This window comes from Perna viridis, chromosome 9 (assembly GCF_037379345.1).
Source record: "Perna viridis isolate PV_CMFRI_1.1 ecotype Kerala chromosome 9, ASM3737934v1, whole genome shotgun sequence".
Lineage (NCBI taxonomy): Eukaryota > Metazoa > Mollusca > Bivalvia > Mytilida > Mytilidae > Perna > Perna viridis.
In genome coordinates, this window is record NC_142453.1 from 12,802,169 (window position 1) to 12,822,876 (window position 20,708).

Consider the following 20,708-nt stretch of genomic DNA (forward strand, 5'->3'; position numbering starts at 1 on the left):
ACCTGCGCACTTCAAAGTTTCTCTACTTCCTGTCATTGAATTCACAAGGACACCGGCTCGGAGCAAAGACCTGTCAAAATGTTCTCTAGACTTGCAAAACCAAGTTGCATAGTACATGTTGCCCGCAGGTCATTCTCATTAACTTCACAGGTAAGCGAATATATATATAAAAAAATAACACTTGCCCTAACCTCATGGTACCTTAAAATCAAAGTAGTAATCTTGTATTTTTGACATGAGTCGAGATCTGCAACGTGAAATTATATTGAAGATGTCCTTTCTTCATCACAGGTACGGATGCAGAGCAAATAATAATATTTGTGTTTAACCCTTTGTGTCTTCTTCAATAAATTTTCAATAAATATATATATAGTCAGTTGTCATGTTAGATATAGTATTTCTTTCAGTAATTTATATAAAATTATGTTGCTTTAAATTAAAAAAACAGGCAGTGACTCCTGGTCCATGCTTTCATGGATGGGGAACCTCTCCAGTCTAATTGTCCACTCATCATCATCTTCCAGTATGGAAGTAGACTCTTAAAGGAGTGTAGAACCTTGCTGTGTTATGTACATGAAATTTAGGCCAACGAGGGTCAGAAATTTAATGTTAAAAGACAAGTTCGCAATTCATTACAATTAATGTTAAAATATATACATGTAACATAAAAGTTAAACATATTTACATTATGTACAGTGTTTGGGGTCATTTTACTTTATGATTTAGCTAGATAATGTCCTTCAAATGTTAACATGGAGATACCACATTTGAAGGACTCTAGTCTAGGGAAGGTGACATACATGTACAGATCGATTCTTGGAGATTGTTCCAATCTGTTATACATATGTAGTGTTTGGGTAGAAGGAATACTTATAGTTATAGAAATCTTTGTATATACCTGCCTAAATTTATTTTGGCCTCTAGTGCGGGTATCTGATAGTGTGAGCATATCATTTGTAACTTCCACTAACCTTCCATTTATGTTATAAAGTAAAACAAGCCTTGCTTTTGTTCTGCATGATTGTTTATCATTTCCAGTCACTGCACCTGGTGTTTTATTTGTGTAGTCATTGAAGACATACCTTGTGGCTTTTCTGTGAATCTGCTCAAGTTGGGCAATTTGGTTTTGTTTATATGGATCCCAAACTGGCGAGAAGTACTCTATGACTGTACGCACAAGTGATGTGTACATAAGGCTTTTAACGTTACATGTGCAGTGTTTCATATTTCTATGTAAAAAGCCTAAGGTTTTATTGGCTTTCACCGTTATGTTGTTAAAATGTGGACCCCAATCGAGATCACTACTTAAAGTGACACCTAGATATTTGCTGTCTGGTACAGTCTCAAGTATGTGGTTGTTCAGTTTATTTTGAAATGAATTTGGTTTGGCTTTTTTAGAAATATTTATGTCATAGCATTTTTCTGGATTAAATTTCATTTGCCATTCTGATTTCCACAGTTCAAGATTTGTGAGATCCTTTTGTGATTCATTAGATTCACTTATTTTATTTGTTATCCTGTATAATAAACAGTCATCAGCAAAAAGACCAGCTTTAATACATACAGATACATGTACATGCTCTGGCAGATCGATGATAAATAATAAAAATAGGGTAGGACCCATTATAGTACCCTGTAGGACACCTGAATCTACAGATAATTTAGAAGATTGATTGCCATATAAGATGACCTGTTGTTTTCTGTTTGATAAAAAACTTTTAACTAATTACGATTATTACTTCTAATTCCATAATAGTTTAGTTTGTTTATTAACCTTTCATGCAGCACTTTATCAAAGGCCTTTGAGAAATCTAAAAGAACTGCATATATTTGGCTGCCTTCTGATAATGATTTGGTTATTAGTTGCATTACTTCTAAAGCCATGTTGACAATCACTTAAAATATTATTTATGCCTAGATGTTTCCTGATGTTTCTTGTTAATACATGTTCAAGGATCTTACAACAAATAGCTGTTAAGGATACAGGCCTGTAGTTTATAGCATTATGTTTGTCACCCTTTTTAAAAATGGGTACTACACTAGACAAAAATAACCAATTGGCGATTTTCTTAGCGCCCAAGTTTTGTATAATGAAATTGACCGGAAGTTTATCAGCAAGGCCAAGGGATATTTTCTCTAATTATCAAATTATGTTGGCACCTGGTTAACTGACCATGACCAATTTATGACTGAAGGCAATTAACGGTTATTAGACCAGACGACCTCATGGGAGGTGTCAATCAAATGTGAATATATATTATTGAGCCAATCAAAACTCTCATCATCTGGTCAAAGGTAAACACATATGGCCATGTGCACGTGGCTACATACAAGCTTCACAGCCCTGTCTAACCATGTGATACATTCAGAAAAAGACTTACCTAATAACAGAATAAATTAAATCCAGTAAACAACGATTATCCCATCAGGAAGTGTCTAAACACTTAGAAATTAAAGAATTGATGAAAGAAAATGGATGACATTTGTTTACACTTTTGCCATGTGACTTTTTGGCGGGAAAATCGGTAAACAAATAGAATGGGGATTCCCAAAATCTAATTAAGGAAATACTATTCCGATACCAAGATAATTAAACAGGGACACAATTAATGGTCCATGGTACAAAATGTAGTTTGTTAGAAATTTTATCACCAAAAAAAAAAGAATCTAGTTTGTTAAATTAAAAAGAAATCAGATTATATTGTAAGATAAATTAGACCTTGAAGGACAAAGGTAAAATGCTTTAAAATCAGGGACTATGTGAGAAAAGTAATAAAGTCCTTGATAGAAATAAAATACCTGTTTCTGGAGTAGTACTTCGTTATTTTATGCATATGAAAGTGACAGACTAGAGCTAAAAACCTGTTTCATTCATGCATCAAGAGTGAATCTTGTGTACATGTATGTCATGAATGGAGAGGTTATTTTGATGAATTGACAAAGATCATTATCAGTGGTCTTAATACTGTCATATTTAAAAAAAAAAGGTGTAATTTTTTTGGGCCCCCCGGCTCTAATTTCTGAAAATTGGCGACATAAAATGGCAGCTGGCGATTTTTCTGGCGACAGAATTTTGGAAGCCAGAGCAGCCCCTGGTAGTAATATGTATGCACTAAAATAATGAATGTAGCGTTCAAACTGGTAGTTCATCCAAAAAGTGATGAGTCCCAGGACCCTAGTGAGAACCATGTGTACCGCTGGTCCCATTTAAAAATTGAAAATGCCACGAAAGAAGTTTCACCCAAAACAAAACAAGTTATCTTTTTTAAACGAAAGTCCATATTAAATATTGGAAACCAGAAACCTAAAGTCCCATCAAAACATTTCCAAGATAAATGGGCAAAATCTAATTGTAATTAAACAAAGAAATAGGCTCTCACTTAAACAAATTAGGGATCTGTGGACTATGATTAGGGTTCTCACTAGGATTTTTACATGGTGAATCCTAGGACTCATTGTTTTCTGGAAAGGTGAGTCCCAGGTGAACTTGGTGGGTGTGACCCTTTTCCTTGTTTAAAACCAGTTTGAATGCTACATTAATTATTTTAGTGTGTACAATACTACATATGTACATGTATTTTTTATTTCCCATGTTTCCTACATTGTATTTACAATCATATAAAACCGTACTATCTTACTGCAATTATACATGTCATCCATATTGAACTGTGTAGAGTAAACTCGGCTTTGTTTTTTTTTAAACAAACTTTTTCTTCTGGCTGCTGTCATAACTCTGTATATAATACATGTTAAGTTACCAAACTACATGTATAATACTAATAGTCTTTGCCTAATTTAAAATTTGTTTTTGAAATTACAAGTTCTACTCTCTCAAGGTGAAAAAAGTTTTAAAAAAATCCATAGAACCCACCCCTCACCCAAAGTATCAAAAGGTTGCTGCCTTATTCTTTATTCATTTTGTGACAAATGTAGAAGTTATACAATGCCATGACTTAATCAAGTTCCTGTGCATTATTCACAGTTAAATGTAAAGCAAAACGAACAATGGATGTTCAACTTGCCTAAATTAAATGGAAAAGCAGTGTGAAGTAAAATAGCAACATTTATTTGAAAACCATCTCTTGCACCTGCTACTTCACATACTACCATTATTTTTCATCTATGAACCCCTCTTTATATTAAAATTTTAAATTAAAAAAAATTATTTTTCATTTGGGTTATGCAAAGTCAGTGTGTCACAATAGTAAAACAATGTACAAGTAACAAAATATCCAGTTCTGAACAGATTTCATAGTATAATATACATGTATCTTGATCTTTCTAAAATAATTTGTTTTACTCAGTTTGAAATTATTTGTCACAAATTAATATCAAATACTTCCTAACTTAATTTTTTGTTAAAAGAAATCATATTTTGATGACCATTATGTGTAAACAACTTTGTAAACTTCTGTTACATGTCCGCTTGTCAAAAAATGTTGAATAAACAAGTTGTTCCACGATTTTTGGGGAAGTTTTAATGAATTGTTAAAATTTCCAGATGTTTGGACGCAGTTGATACTGTGAGAATGCGTCCCGCTGAGGCACAATGTTTTAACTTGACACATCCAGCAAGTTTTTCATGCTTCCAGGAAGTGTGAATGTGTCTCATCAAGAATCCTGATAGTTATGCTTTGGTTAAAAAAAATCCTCTTCCATTTCTTGATTATTGCTTTCCAATGAGATATTTGTGTATTCTTGTGTTACATTCATTGCAAAAACTTTCATCAAATTGTTAGGGATCCAGCTGTTTTCCTCCAAAAATACTTCTTCAAGTTCTTTACATTTTTCTTGTTCATAAAACTCAGTTGTTCCATTTTGCTTGAAGAAAGGCAAAACTTTGTTGTCATATGGCTTTTTGGTTAGTTTTTTAATGCTCCCCATCTCTCTTTTTGGTGATCCAACCAATCCACATAGGGTTGTTGACCATGCTTCTTGTGCTTTGCCCTTGCATACATTTTATATTTCAAGTTCACTCTCTGCATCTACAACTGTACCATTGAGTAAAAATTATGAGGAGTACTTCCATCTTTGAATATTCGTTGCATTCTTGAACCTTTCATTTTTCTTCTATAACCTTGTTTTCCACCAAACTGGATGTTTCATAAATTTTTGTCTGTGACCCTTTTTTGACTGTTTCCATACATGTTTTAATACAATCTCCAAATTGTTCATAATTAGTCTTCAATGTTTCTTGTCCATTCTAGTTTATTTCCTTCAGGTTATCTTTGTTCACTTCAATCCATCTTTCCCAATAATACATTTTTTTGCTTTACACATGTATTTTGTCATTAATTGCCTTGTTTCCAATATTCAGATCTACCATTACACAAAGATGATCGGAAGTAACTTTCTCATCAGTTAAAGTACTCCCAGTACATTCATTTACCATGTTAAAAATATTCAGTGATACAAAAATCTATCACATTGTCACAATTTCTTCTAGTAGTCTGACATCATTAATGCATATCAAATTAGGTTTTGTCATACATTATTCCTACATTTCACCATGTTTTTCAATTCTTTTGTTCTATTCAAATGATATTGCATTTAATCTCTAATAATCTCTAAATTATCAAGTTTTTTTTTTTTTATTCAGTAACAAGGCATAGTTTTTTCCATAAATTCCAGGTTTTTTGGCACAATTTATGGTACCCATAAATTCATCTTTTTGTTCTGTCAGTCTTTGATCTCTAAACAGACTCTTTTAAAAAGCAAAAAATGTATTTTCACAATTCTTTTTCCCGATTGGGCAAATACTGATAACTCAGTGGCGTTCAAAAAATTGTATCGAAATTTGAAATTGTGTGACAGTTGTAATTTTCTTGAGTGAAATGTAGAAAAATTATTAGTTAAAAGAACAAAATTTTACTGTGTCAGCTATCTTTTTTTTAAAAGATAGTACTTGTTTTCACTGCTATAAATTCCAAGTTTGGTTTTATACATATTGCTGAGCTTCCCCTCGATGCATTTGGTTTTGTGAACCAAAGATTTGCTAATTTTTAAATTTCAAGGTATTCCGAGTTGATTCATATGTTTCGTGAATACACAAAATGGCTATTTCATAATCTCTTACAATGTCTTTATTCAACGGCAGTTTTGAAGGATTGTGTATTATTAAATAAAAGTCTCATGGTAAATATTAATATACTAATGATATGCTGTATTTTAAATGCAATTTCTGAATTTCCTTAGATTGACAAGTTTGATGAATTCTAGACATTTAGACGACGATGATTTGTAGTTTCCTGTACAGATACAACATTTAGGTTGTTTTTCACAATTCTTTGATCCACAGTTGCAACATAGACTTTCAGATTTACAAAAATTAGAAGAATTTCCAACCTGCTAATATTTAAAACACATGATATATCTGTAGTTCCTCTTTTTCTCAATATATACTTTTGAAATTAATATACATAACTTAATATGAATTCATTTTTACTAGGCTCAGCAAGGCCCAAAGGTTACAGTCTGTGGTGCTAGTGGTGGAATAGGACAACCTTTGTCCCTTTTACTCAAGAATTCACCAAAAGTTGCAAGTCTATCCCTGTATGATATTGCCCACACACCAGGTGTAGCAGCAGACTTGAGTCACATTGAGACCAGAGCCAAAGTATCTGGTCACCTTGGCCCAGAGTCACTAGAAGCATGTTTGACTGGATCCGATGTTGTGTTGATCCCTGCTGGTGTCCCGAGAAAACCAGGTCTGTTGTTTATTAATGAATTCACTGGTATTACAAATCAATATCACGTTTCTATTGTTACTGTGTTACAAAATACAAATTTTAACATTTTGTTGAAAAAAATACTGAAATGTATTGCAATAATTAGTTCACACTCTCCTTTGTTTATTTTCATGTATATCTTATAATTGGTTTATCAACTAATAACACATGAAATTCATTATAGTCATTGGAAGCTGTTGTTAGGGGTAGAGGAGTGTTCTACATGTAGGTTTCCATTTTCCTGTCACCAAGGCCAAGTACAGTTTTTGGGAAAGCTGATTATTATGGCCCACTTTCTCAAGCAGAAAAGCTGAAATTTTTTAATTATTTGTTAGATCGGAAAGCAAGTTTCAAAATTTGTCATTTTCAGGGGAAAGATTAACCATCACCCACTCGCCAATGGCAACCAGAAATGTGCCTGGGCAACCATGTTTTCTATTTTTAGTAGCCCAGCTGGTGAATTGCAAAAAAAAAGTTATTGTTAACAAAAGTTGCGGTCGGAATTTTAACTGGTTACCATTTGATCTGAAAAGTAGCGTCCCTAGTTAAATCTTATCGGTGACCAGTTCTGTTAATACGAAATTGTTCATAACTGATGTCTTTTTGTTATTTAGAATTGCTTATTAATTTCCGCATCCGGTATTTCATTAAAGTGGATTTTTTTTTTCTGGGGTATCTTTGTCCAAAAAATGTTGAGGCTACAAATTTCTTTTATGGGCTAATTGATTCTATAGTATTGTAGCCCATGTGACTACTGGCCTCAATGAGTTAATCTTGGCCCCGATTTTGAGGGGTTTCCAATGGAAACCTAAAATTTTGAAAAATCCTAGAACATTAGTAGAAATAAGAAAATTTGTCCAATTTGTAACACAGGCAAGTTTCACTGAAATTTAACTGGTCCAGAGTGAAGTTTATTTGCTTTATGACACATTTATGTTGAACCCCCAAAAAATCCCAAGTTAGGTGGCATAACGTGGAAGCTCTGTTCAACTTTATCTTCAATGACATATGATAAGGTTACAAAATTGATATACAAAAAAGGTAAAATGGTCATGGAATAGACTTGTTCTTAATCCTATTTTTATATAAATGTATTGGTTGTATGTCAAACCTACGTGTACAAAAAAAAGTTTGCATCCTTTAAATTACTTAACAGTTTTAAAATTTAATGGTTTCATTTTTATGAGAGTAAATTAGTTGTGAACAAGAAACTCTACCTTTTCAGGTATGACTAGAGATGATCTGTTTAACACTAATGCTGGTATTGTAAGAGATTTGGTGGAAGCTTGTGGAAATTTCTGTCCAAAAGCTATGATCTGCATCATCACAAACCCAGTAAGTCATAGAAGAACAGAACATAAAAACATTTAGGTTGATAAACTACATGTATTTATATTTTGTCCTTATTAGTTTCCCTTTCAGCTGTATAAATTGTTACTTGACTCCCTTAACAAAATGACAAGCATTTTTTTGGATGGTTTGTCTGCAAACTAATAAATGTAAATATGATTTGTTGTAAGAAGAAAATTTTGATTACAGTGATGTGAGATAGAATTTTTTGTAATGGGCCCATGGCCTCTAACTAAAAAAAAATATGGACCATTTTTTTTATTTAAAATATATTGTGAATATTATTGAACTTGTCTTTTTGTACTCTTTTTTCCGACTTCTGTTGTATGATGTGGGTTTTTTACTGAATTAAGACCTAGAGGTAACATCTGGATAATCAGATCTTTTACAACTATTGAGTTATAAGGGATCAAAGGGTCACGACCCAAAAAAAGAAGACTCTTTTTTTTATTTTTGGTCAGATTTTAAAAAAATCAATGGATACCTTAGAAAAATCCTTGCCTGCATTTTTCTTTCAGATTTCAGATATTCCTTATGACATTCTAGTTATGCAGGGTTAAAGGGACCATAACCCAAAAAAATCAACTTTTTATGTTTGGTCTGATTTTGAAAATTTTCATTTGAATTTTAGAATTTTGTGCAATATAGTGTCCAAACCAGTTGTTGTGTCCATGGTGAATAGAAAGTCCCTATGCTAAAGTGTGTCAAAAACTTATTGTGTCTACAGTTGCCCCAACTGTTAAGGGTTTGACCACTGCAGTTGTATCATGCTGCACTCCACAAAGCTTTTCATTAGATTTATCAATCTGTTGGCACTGCTTTGGATTGTACCCTGTGTGAAGCAAAGGAGGTAGATGAAACATTATTAAACCTGATTCCCAGTCAGATCAAGTTTAGGAAAACCATTTGTTGAATAATTCTATCATCAGTAATTATAAGAAACTTTTACTGCGCAGGACAGCACACAACAGCACATGGTTACAACATTTAAAAGGAAATTTTTTTTCATTGATGCACAAATTGTGCATGTGGCATGGATTTCAAATCACTAGATGACAGGATTTTATGGATAATGTAGATTAATAAAACAAAGAAATAAAATTCAAATTTGTAACCAGATTTAAACAGGAAATTCTTTGATCGAATTATGACTTTTTTAGGTGAATTCAACAGTACCCATTGCAGCAGAAGTATTAAAGAAAAAAGGTGTTTACGATCCCAGAAGGCTGTTTGGTGTAACAACATTAGATATTGTTAGAGCTAATACATTTATTGCAGAAGCTAAGGTAACAGTAGACACGTCCCACTCTTAGAATTATTTGTATATGCTATAGTCAGTCTCTGATATATCTTCTGTATGGTGTCTGTCTGCCTCATTCTCTCCCTCTCTCTCACAGCAACAGCATTTTAAGGCAACTTTAAAAATCAGAAAGCAACTTGAAGGTAACAGGAATATATAAACTTAAGTTTACATCTACAATGTATCAATTCGGTCTTGGGTATGAGCTCTCTAGTATATTTAAATTATTCTATGAAAACACTATTTATAAAGCAATTTTCACTGGCATGTGGTTAATCATTTGCTTTTTATATAGCACTGCATCAAGTTTTTAATCAGTCAATCATAACTTCCTGTATTGTTTAGAGGTAAACATTTGTGCCTCTTAGTAGCTGCACCTAAAGCATTATTTTACCTTAAATAGTAATAAAAAATGGACCTTGGATAGATAACACATATCCTTATCAGGTAAGTTCACAAACTAAAGGGGTTGGTAAAAGTTCTTGTAGCATGTTGTCACATTTTTTAATTTGATATTTTCCAGGGTTTAGATGTATCTAAAGTAAATGTACCTGTGATAGGTGGACACAGTGGTGTTACAATAGTTCCCATCATCTCACAAGCCACCCCAAGTGTGTCATTTCCATCAGTAAGTATTAGAGCTACCACTCACAACCATCCCTAGTGTTTCATTTTCATCAGTGAGTTTTTGGAACTATCACTCACATGTCATCTTAAGTGTTTCATTTCCATCATTCAGTGAGTATTTAGAACTTTCACTTACAAGCCACCCTTAGTGTATCATTTCCATCAGTGAGTATTTAAAACTTTACTCACAGGCCACTCTGAGTGTATCATTTCCATCAGTGAGTATTTAGAACTTTCATTCTCTTGACCAAGTTCTTTTAAGACTTAAGCATAGTGATTACTTCTGCATGTATATTTTTTTTTGTGTTTGTGTAATGCAGACCCAAATTTCTTTGCTGTAAAGCAAAATTTTCCACTTATTTCCAAATGTGTATTTTGCCTAATGATTCCTTTTTTTTTTAAATGTAAAGTTACATCCTGTTTTGCCAATTTTTATTTGTCATAAAATCATGTCTGATAATGGTATGGTTCTGTATATAACACTTTACCTCAAAAAATTAATAATGGTCTACATGCAAATATTTTTTTTTTTGGTGGGGGGGGGCTAAAAAAAAGGATATAGGGACCAAAAACTGAATTCTTACTGGTTTCATGGCAATACCTTGAGTGAATTGATCCTAATTAAATTGTATTACATGGTTCCATATCACAGCACAAGTTAGGGTTTTCATTGAGGTGATATGGCCAGAACCATTTAGGAAGGGCTAAAGAGGACCAAAAACCAATGTTTTTATGTTCTATCTTTATAGATTGATATGGTATTCTGATGTCTGTCCTTCCCTCTATTGTTCATTATTTGCAAATTAACTGAAAAATTCTGCCACCAATTTTTGCAAAATTTTAGTGAATTGTTTCTTTTTATCAATATAAGCTTTCTTCTGTTATAAAAGTTCCCCATTTTTCCATTTTTGAGTTACCGTACTTAATTTATATAAAATTGGGGTGATACAAGTATAGCGTCCATTCTGTCAATATGCCTGCAGCAGCGTTAAGCTTGTCTTAAAAGGTGACTAAATAGTGCTCAGAACCCTAGCCTTGGTCTAAGGCGCTCTGCCCATAGAGCAGCTGGGTTGTGTGCCCCAGGTGGTGAAATGGGATAACCGTGGCATGTTACATACTGGGATCGTCAGGCTTTAATACGAAAAACCTGACCACAAACCATAGTGGTGCACTATGTTGGGAGATGCCACATTCCTTGCATGTTATAGAACCCTGCTGTGGTATTCAGCAGGAGTAGGAACTTTTGCGCCCCGCCACAGGAGGCTAAATTGCCCGACTACCTACCCTTGCTATTTCTAGTGGCAATCAAAATTTTTGTCGACCCTATTATCCTTGTGTATCATCCCATTTTTCATTTCATCATCATCATTTCATGTTCATCACCTGAATATAGCTAGAATATTGCTGCTCGGGCGTTTAACACCAACAATCAATCAATCAATCCATTCTGCCAAAGAAAGTTGATCAATTAAATGCCAAAATACACATTTTATTAAAATTTGAATAAATTGCTTGATTCTAATATCTCATTGATCAATTTTCAGTTCTGTAACTTTTTTATGTGCTGTTTTAATAATTTAATCAATATACAGATTTATAGTTTTATCATAATTAAATATTTTGTCCTTACTTTCTCAAAATTTATTTTAACAGGAAGAAAGGAAGAAAATCTCTGTAAGGATACAGAATGCAGGAACAGAAGTTGTTGAAGCCAAAGCTGGGGCTGTAGGTGTTAACTTTGTGACCAACTACAATTTATAAAGTAGTAGCAATTTTTATTCCCCCTATTTATATAATGAACATTCATTGGTGAATTTTGAACTTAGATCATACAAAGTTCTTAGACAAACCTTGAATCCTATGAATTTTCAAGGTTTGGGTAACAAAGTAACATATTTATATGGAAGGTGAGGCAACACATTTCATGTTGATATATATATACTCTGTTGATTTCCTGTAGAAGCTAATCATATTTATAATTGTAAAATGCAAAGCGATTTTCCATTGTTAATATGATGTCTTTATATAAACATTACAGTTTTGCATATGTTTATTCCACTGGTATTCTTCATGAGCTGGTGCTGTACAATGAGATTATTCAATTTCATTAAATACTTATGATTTTTATTAAAGAATAAGCTGTAGTGCTTCAAAGAAAAAAAATACTATTAAATTAAATACATTTTGTACTAATACAGATTCCAATGATAGTGAACCAAAAATGTCTCTTTTTTATACCATTATTTTACTATTCAGGGTTCAGCAACACTTTCCATGGCTTTTGCTGCTGCCCGATTTACTTCATCCTTGTTAGAAGCTTTAGATGGAGGTGAAGGCCAAGTAGAATGTGCTTACGTCCAGTCAGAGGAAACTGATGCTCCATTTTTCTCTACACCAATTTTATTAGGTGTAAGTATACAAATTGAATACTGCTACTTTTAGGTGTGCACAATACTGATGGAAAACAATGATATAAGTACTACAAAAGAGCTTTGTCCTCTCTAGAGAGACTTGCAGGAAAAATAAATTTTTCCAAATTTGCAGATTGTACTGAGTTATCCAATACACCACCACTGTTTTCAAATGCAGAATAAAATACAGTGAAACTTCTCCAACCGGCCACCACTGGGACAAGAGGAAATGGCTGGTTTACAGGGGTGGCTGGCTTTGTGAAAAGCAGCATTGCATTCTAAGAGTTGTTTCCATTTATGTGTTCTGTAACCTACATGTTATCAGTTTGCTGGTTGAGGCATGTCTAATGCCTATTCAAAACATTGGGCTCTTTATTACATTTCAAAGCTTGCATCATTTGTAAATGATTTCATCTTATAAATGGTACTGCTGACAAAATAATGTTTACAGATTGGAAAGAATGTGTATTAAAGATCAAAGGCTGTTGGTAATTAATCATATGTATTGTTTTAGTTATGTCCCTATCAACAAAGTTTTATGGTTTTACCTCTTATTGTTTTGGCTTGGGTACAGATCACATTAATTGACAGTTTAAAGATTGTACTATTAAATGACCCTGATGTGTGTACACACCAATTAACACCCAACCAGTGACAAAAGGTGATGTCTGGATTAAATTTGTAGTTTAAACTACTGTCCCCTTCAATTGTCATCTGTCCACTGATGAAATGCCAACTGGTCAGTGAATGAATTTTAATTACGTAATATTACGTAATCCTGTACAGTTTTGTGGACACATTTATTATATGTGAACAATAACCGGTTGGCAGGAATTGAGAGGTTGTTTTTACTTGAATTATGTAGCTGAAACTTTGAAAAACCGGCCAATGTACAGTTTTAGGGGTGGCCGGTCTATTGAAGACAAAACACACAAGTTTCAAGGTATATGAGCTAGGACTTTTGAAAATGGCCAGTTTGAAGGGAAGACCGGTTTTCTGAGGGTTCAGTTTGGAGAAGTTTCACTGTTTAGGGATGCTTTCCATTATATAGTTTTGTTCCACTTGAACCACAGATTTGTGTTCCTTATGAGTTTGTACCAAGTGGTTCGTCTCGGACAACAAACCAGACATACTGGAAGTAGAATTAGAAAAAGTTGGTTTGTACTAGTTAACAAGCTTGGATCACAATAAAAACAAGAAAGGAACATTAGTTCATATTAAATGTATCAAACTCTTAATTGCCATAATGACTACTTCGTTATTTTAAGGATTGTGCAGAGAATGGATTAATATTTTAAATCTTACTTGGTTACACTTGCAGTGTGTTTCTTCTTATTTGTTAAAAGTTCACTATGGATATTGCAATTTTTTCTTGACAGAAAAATGGTGTTGAGAAGAACCTTGGTCGCGGTAAACTGATAGACTATGAAATGCAACTGTTAGAAGAAGCAATGCCAGAATTAAAAGCTAACATTCAAAAAGGAGTAGACTTTGTGTCCAAGTGATTGTTATTATTTCTGGAATTTTTTTTTAACTCCTTTTAGTGTGGGGGGTGGGGGAACATGAGTTAAAGTAATGAAATAAAGAACAAATTTAATGGGGTATAGTGTACTTCAATACTGCCATCCTTGAAGCATATGTCATAAACTATCTCATTTGTCAAGGAATTTTTTATGTCCTTGTGTTCGGTTGTTTAAATGCTACAGTTGATTATTTTGTTATGTTACTGTATGTTAAGTTGGGTAATCATGATCATTAAATAAAAGTCTACATTTTTCATGTGGGCAGAGATTATGGACGCTAGTGCTATTGATGAATTGTGTGTTTATGATGTTGTGGAAAGATATAGAAATAGTTGTTATACCACATAAATTTTGAATTTTTCCCAGTTTTTGTCTTTTTTGAAACAGTTACAACTTGTATTAGCATACTTTAAGTCTTCACGTTCTTTGAAGGTGGATCTTCCAATGTTGAGGATATTGAGAGATGTTTTGATGGTTAATTTTATAAATTCTAATGACTGCAGGTTTCCAGAATTTTCTAAGCATATTGTTTAGTTGACAATTAAAGATTGATATAAGCCCATGGAAGCTCAATTGGTTTCTCCATAGCTTTTTTCACAGGATTTTCATGACCTATATCTTGGTTGAAAAAAATATACCTGAATGATTCGTGAAAGAGCCTTTTATAATAATCCACTCTTTGTTCTGCTTACCACTACAGGCAAACTAAGCTGCTGATAAACGAATTTTCAAAGATCATTTACTCTGAAACCACAAGAGTCAATTGCAAAGTTTTGAAACTGGATAGAATTGTAAACTTCAATGCCCTATATTAATGGTTGTTTTTTTAGTGGTCCAGCAAACAAACTGCAGTTGCTCTAAGTTTCCTTAAAAACCGTGTGGAGAAATACATTTTAATACCACCACAAAAAATTGCAGTTGTATAATGGTATTGTGGCTCTCATTGGGTGTCTCTTAGTTAATTTGCTATCCAGACAGTAACTTGAGTCATTAAGCAATTACACACCAAGGTGCGATGACTGGAAAGAAAGGCAGATTGAATTTTGGGGTGGTGACTTGAACAGCTAAGGAATTATGGACCAGAATTTAAAATTTCTATGATTACCTGTCAATGACTTAATTGGATCTCTAGGAAATTGTACTTCAAAAAGAAGCCTTGGATTTATTGTTTTGGAGGTTGTAACTTAAATCGCTTAGGAGGTTAGAATGCAGAAGTATTCATGTTCCTGTTGTCTTGACTATATTAGATATCTTTCGAGTTGTACCACAAAGTGTCATACCTCCACAGATCGGCTGAAATTGATTATCCATTTACGAATCCTATCAAGCTGCATTCTGCAAAGCATTTTAACATACCTGTTAACCTAGTCAAACCTAACTGTGGTAGATCTGCAATCCATCATAAAATTGCAGGAAATTTTGCGTGACAACATTATCGGCATATTTTGTTATACTATAAATTAAATACAACAGGATTTTAAGTATTTTTTTTTCAAAACCACAAATACATGAAAATACTGAATGGTTTCTGTTCATAGTTTTCAATCACTGCGTTTGTAGCCTCAATACTTGGTACGATAATTGGCATTTAGTCCGTTTACATTAAAATTTCCCTGCAGTTCTATTGTCGGTTTTTTTTTCTCACGAAGTCAGTAAAATGATCAGCCACACGGAACGGCAAGTTGTGTTCGGCTACAAAGTTCGTAAAATCCGGACATAACTAACCATTCCAAAATTGTAAATCGTGCTATTTGTCGATATAAATGAAGATAATTCTTAATTGTAAAGAATTTTAGGAACTTGATTGCAGTGATCATGCGACTCGACATTCAATAAAAATAGTAGGCTAGGAAGTGTGAAGGTTTCTTAATGGTTTGAATACATCTATGTATTGTTTTGCGGTATAGTAGGACAATGGAAGCCAACGGAAACTTTTTTAAAAGATAAATATAAGACACTATACATTTTATTCTCGGTTAACCTGTTTTATATCTGTAACATGTACATGTATCAATCGTGTTTTGTAAACTAATCGTGTAGGAAAACAACAACGCACTATCTGCTGGTAACTTTGATTTAATATATATAACTTCTTACGTCTATTCATAATGAATTTGTCGGCCACATATCTTTATTTAGTTTTTGTATCTTGTAAGTGTATATGGTGCATATGTAAGGAAGTGAAACTACTAAATACTAAGTTCTGGATTTCATACTTCCATCAACTGATAAAAGAATTTATAGAATTTTCTACTCAGGGATTTTAAAATATGATACAATATAACGAGAATGGATGTGGTGAATATGTCAATGAGACGACAACCTCACCGGAATGAAAAATGTCTGTCCATGACCTCCCATGTGTCGTCAATGAACAACGAAAAAATCGTATACCACAGGACGGACTGCAGTTGGTCCGAAACAACATTATTCACAGTTGCAGCGAAATGCTTGCCGCATATACTCCAGCAGCATAAAGAAATCAAAACAGTACACTTTCAAAGACTGGCGCTAAAAATGCGGCGAGGTTAAAGTACTTTGGCGTGATTACAACCCTCCCCTTTTAAATCTGGCCACTCTGGAAAAATATTACACAATTACACACATCTAAAATCTGTTCAAAAAGGTGCCAGTCTCTTGTTAAAACAGAAATAAAGATACTGATTATATGTTGCAAAACTGCACAAACAAAGGACTACTAGCAATTAACTGACATGCCAGGCCCAGACCCTCACCGTATATAGTAAATTCAACCCCAATCCTTCCCATGCGGAGTTAAGAACTACAGTACACTATAGTCATACGTTAAAGACACAACCAGTGTCATGCTGAAAACTGCTTTCAAAATATATTTCTACATAAAGATCATTGTAAATATCAAAAAATGCTATTTTTAACGTTTTGATAACAATACCATTACTGTATCCCTTACGAATTCGGCAATTTAACAGTTTAGTTAACTTATTGGGTGAGTATGTCCGTGCTTTGTGAAGAATATTACCATAAGATATAGAGTGGGGGATACCCGCACGTTCAAGTCGTTTACATCTGTATTAATAGTATATAGTCCAGTAACTTAGCACACACGGACAAAGTATATAGGACGATTTTCTTTTCTGTATCTTTTCTTATCTTTGTTTGCAACACGTCGACGAAGAATCTTTTTTAAATATCTTAGTAGGTGGCCCTTAAAAAGGCCGTTTAACATATGATAATTTAGCACCTTCTTCTCCGACTCCGACAAACTGACTAGATAAATGTCCTTAGATCGAAACGTTATGATAAAGAAGGGGAAAAATATCTAGGAGAGGGTTATTTTCTTCTGTTCTTGAATTCAAACACGTAAACTTGGAATCTTCTCGGAAATATTTACGTAACGCTGGACTTCTTACAATTAGACTTCTGGAACAGGCTTATGTTGTTACAAGATTGAAGTCATAAATACAGATGTTTTATGGTCGTCATCATGAACTCGTGGATCATTACGGTGTAACAATCATCACCATGAGAATTTATTTCTTCAAAGTGTCGTGGTTTTCCTTTCTTCTTTCGTCTACCCTGGACTTGATTTTTTATGAGCAATGAGAATGTATCATTTTTGTTATTTTATGTTTTTTGTTGTGTGTGTCTGTTTTCCGTGTCTAGTCTTTGCCTTTGATTTCCGTTAGAATCTTGGTTTCCAAGATTACTCGTAAAAGGGCATTAAAAAAATGAAAGTTCAGCATCTTCTTCGCGGACATCTAGTATATGTACACCGCTGTCTTTGTTTCCAGTTTTTCTTCTTCAAAATGACTCGATATATACAACGAATCCAGCAAGATTACGGAAGTTTATAAGTAAAGGGAAAATATTTTGAGATTGGGAAAAAGTGCGTAGCTTTAGCTATGAATCGTACATATAGCTCGATATTCAATAATAATGGGGTATGGAAGTATTCATAACTCAAAAAAAACCTATACACATTGTTTACATGTATATGTAAAAAAAGGAGATGTGGTATGATTGAATGGGTGCATTCACAGTCACCCACCAAATACCAAGTAACGAACATTTAAACTTTTACAGGTCAAAACACAAATCAAATAAGCTTTATTTTAAGTCGGCAAATTCATTACAAAAATACAGCCTAAGCTCTTGAGAGCTTTTATAACCGACATAAGGTACATAAATAGCTATACAGTGCATGCATACATGTAATATACATTGACAAAGCAATAAGACAAACAGTTATAACTAAGACAGACACATACAGCACACCGACATAAATAGCAATTTTTAGAAGAGCAAATCAAGCAATGGAACTAAAAGCAAAACAGGCAGTCAACAAAACAAAATAAATAAAATCAACAAAAATATGGTTTCGGGGTCGCTGCTCCAGGCATGGATTAACAGTCGCTACAAGAAACTCAAGAACATTTTTTTCCCTCCCAGCTTGAAATCGTGGCTTTGAATTGATTGAAGTTTGAGCACTGTCTGAAGTTTTCGGGCAGAGAATCCACAAGGCTGGAGCAGCGTACCTGAATGAATGTTTCTTGTTGTTTTAACATGTGGTATATGTAATAATTGCTGTATCTGAAATTGTACGAATGATTTTGTTTACATTTTAAATCAGATAATACAGGTGGAGGCTGATAATATAATATTTCAAAAGTTTCTAATGCCATTACTCTGATACGTCTTTCGTGTAAAGTAGGCGTCTTGGCCTTTACTAAAAGATCATCATAAGAGAAGTTATAATCAAAACAGACATATCGTAAAGCTCTTTCTTGTATTTTTTTCTAGTTTCGTTGTATTAGTCAATGACAATGAGCAAAAGTGCCAAGAAAGATGGCAAAAATTAAAATTTGACAATATGAATGTGTGAAAAATAGTTAATCTACTTAATTTACATAGGTTTCTGCCAATTCAGTTTTAAAATATTAAGTTGTTGTACAGCTTTCTTACAGTTAGATTTAATATGGTTTTTAAAATTTAACATAAAATCAATATCTACACCTAAAAGTTTTACAGTATCATCACATGATATATTAATATCATCAAAATTAAAAGTTGGTGCTCTATCTGGGGTCTTTCTTCCTATAACTATTGCTTGGAACTTTTCTGGATTTGCCTGCATACAATTAAAATGAACAAGTCTATTAAAATTTTGCTCTCTGATTCTAAAGTATTTACAAGTTCATTATAGCTATTAGAAGCATAAGATAATGTGTTGTCATCTGCATAATTATACAAATTGCCTTTATCACTAAAGTAAAAAATATCATTGATAAATACATTAAAAAGTAAAGGTCCCAATATTGAGCCTTGGGGTACGTCTTTATCAATACCAGCCCAATGGCTTACAATACCACCTATCTTTATTTGCTGTTTTTTACTAGGAAGGTATGACAACATTAAATTACTGGCTTCCCCAGACAGGCCATAGGAGGACAGTTTACAAATCAATAAATCGTGGGGGAGGCAGCCAAACGCTTTTGATAGATCCATTAAAATAGCAGCCAAATATTTATTTTGTTCTAAAGAAAGTTTCCAGTCTTCCAAAAGTTTAAGAGAGTGGTTTGACAGCCATGTCCTTTCCTGAATGCACAGAAAAATTTATCAAAAATAATTTCAAAAAATTCTGAGTTCCTCTGCCAGCACTTTTTCAAAAAAAAAATTAGAAGGAATGGGGAGAATGTTGACAGACCTATAATTATTTTTCAGGAAAGGATCACTCTTCTTGTAGATCGGGGTAACCTGTGCCTCCTTAAACCTGTCTGGAAAAGAACAAGATTCAATTGAAAACTTTATCATAGTAGTAATTGGTTTTACAAATAATGAGATACAACATTTCATCAATTTCACAGAAATCTTTTCCAATATCTTTGGCCACGTTCACAAAAAATATTAAAAACCTCTGCCACATCTTCGTTTTTTTTTTAGATTACATCATCTTTTTCTTGTAAAATAATTTTTGATTCTGAATTTTTACCTTTTTTTTTGGAGAAGTATGGCTTTATTGTTTCCCAAAATTCTTTTTGATTGCAGCCACCAGTACATCCTTCTAAACAAATACCTGTTTTCTATGGAAGAGGACATCTGCCATAATTATGTTCACGCGTTTCTTTTAACTTTACTTGCTCATGTCTTCTCTGTATTTATTTTTCTTTGTTAATTGAAGACTGTTCAAATGTTAATTCATGAAATGCATTTTAGCACTGTAACTTGCAATTTGTACGTATTTTTCTTTGCTTAATGTCATTTCTTCCTCTGTAACATCTTTCTTTTACATTTCTACAATTATCAATTTGTAAAATACTTCTTCTAACCCTGAAAGTCGTGTATTTCCAATATCTTTCTTTGTTGAAAGTCTTAAATCAGTGATGTATACAGGTTATATATAAAATAAAACACGCTTCTTTTAAAATCGACACGATCGACACGGTTACAAAGAACGCACTAACATTTGACAAATGAAGGATAAACATGCTATTGTTGAGTGATTTATCACCGGAAGATCGAGGGGTTGGTCTAAAAACAGGACGGGCATTTTCCGATACATTTTTGGCTACACTTTTGTTTTATTTAATGACATTCAAAACTTTTAAATGATTTCTAAAGAAGAATAAAAGCGCTTTTTGGTATTTTAAATCTTGACAAGACGAACTTTTTTCGTGGTGAAAAATCTTCATTTATCGACATAATTAGGCTTAGAACATTAATATACATGTATATATTTTATGAAAATTTAATGTAGATAAATAAAATTTGGAGGCATTATTCTATATGG

The 20,708-nt window shown here is 33.2% G+C and overlaps 1 protein-coding gene and 1 long non-coding RNA gene across 3 annotated transcripts; one reads left to right on the forward strand and one right to left on the reverse strand.

Annotated features, from left to right (window-relative positions):
• The first annotated feature begins 6 nt into the window (after window positions 1-6).
• Window positions 7-14,300, forward strand: LOC148606830 (malate dehydrogenase, mitochondrial-like). Its single transcript, XM_088545111.1, has 8 exons — window positions 7-150; window positions 6,449-6,707; window positions 7,954-8,063; window positions 9,239-9,364; window positions 9,902-10,006; window positions 11,659-11,730; window positions 12,262-12,414; window positions 13,796-14,300. Exons 1-8 carry the CDS (start codon window positions 79-81, stop codon window positions 13,919-13,921), a joined length of 1,023 nt encoding a protein of 340 aa, XP_088401237.1. The 5' UTR covers window positions 7-78; the 3' UTR covers window positions 13,922-14,300.
• A 3,731-nt stretch (window positions 14,301-18,031) lies between these two features.
• LOC148606831 (uncharacterized) lies at window positions 18,032-20,426 on the reverse strand. 2 transcript variants are annotated; one of them, XR_015915468.1, is made up of 2 exons: window positions 19,995-20,426; window positions 18,032-19,049 (listed from the first exon to the last, which is right to left on the reverse strand). It is a non-coding gene; the product is annotated as an uncharacterized LOC148606831 (long non-coding RNA). The 2 variants fall into 2 exon arrangements; XR_015915469.1 differs by having other exon boundaries at window positions 19,911-20,426.
• Between the last annotated feature and the right edge of the window lie 282 nt (window positions 20,427-20,708).

Bases quoted from the DNA above. Each gene is read 5' to 3' on its own strand.
- LOC148606830 (XM_088545111.1), top strand. From the start codon at position 79: ATGTTCTCTAGACTTGCAAAACCAAGTTGCATAGTACATGTTGCCCGC. The intron at 9,365-9,901 runs GTAACAGTAGAC...GATATTTTCCAG, and splicing joins CATTTATTGCAGAAGCTAAG to GGTTTAGATGTATCTAAAGT. The intron at 12,415-13,795 runs GTAAGTATACAA...TTTTCTTGACAG, and splicing joins CTACACCAATTTTATTAGGT to AAAAATGGTGTTGAGAAGAA.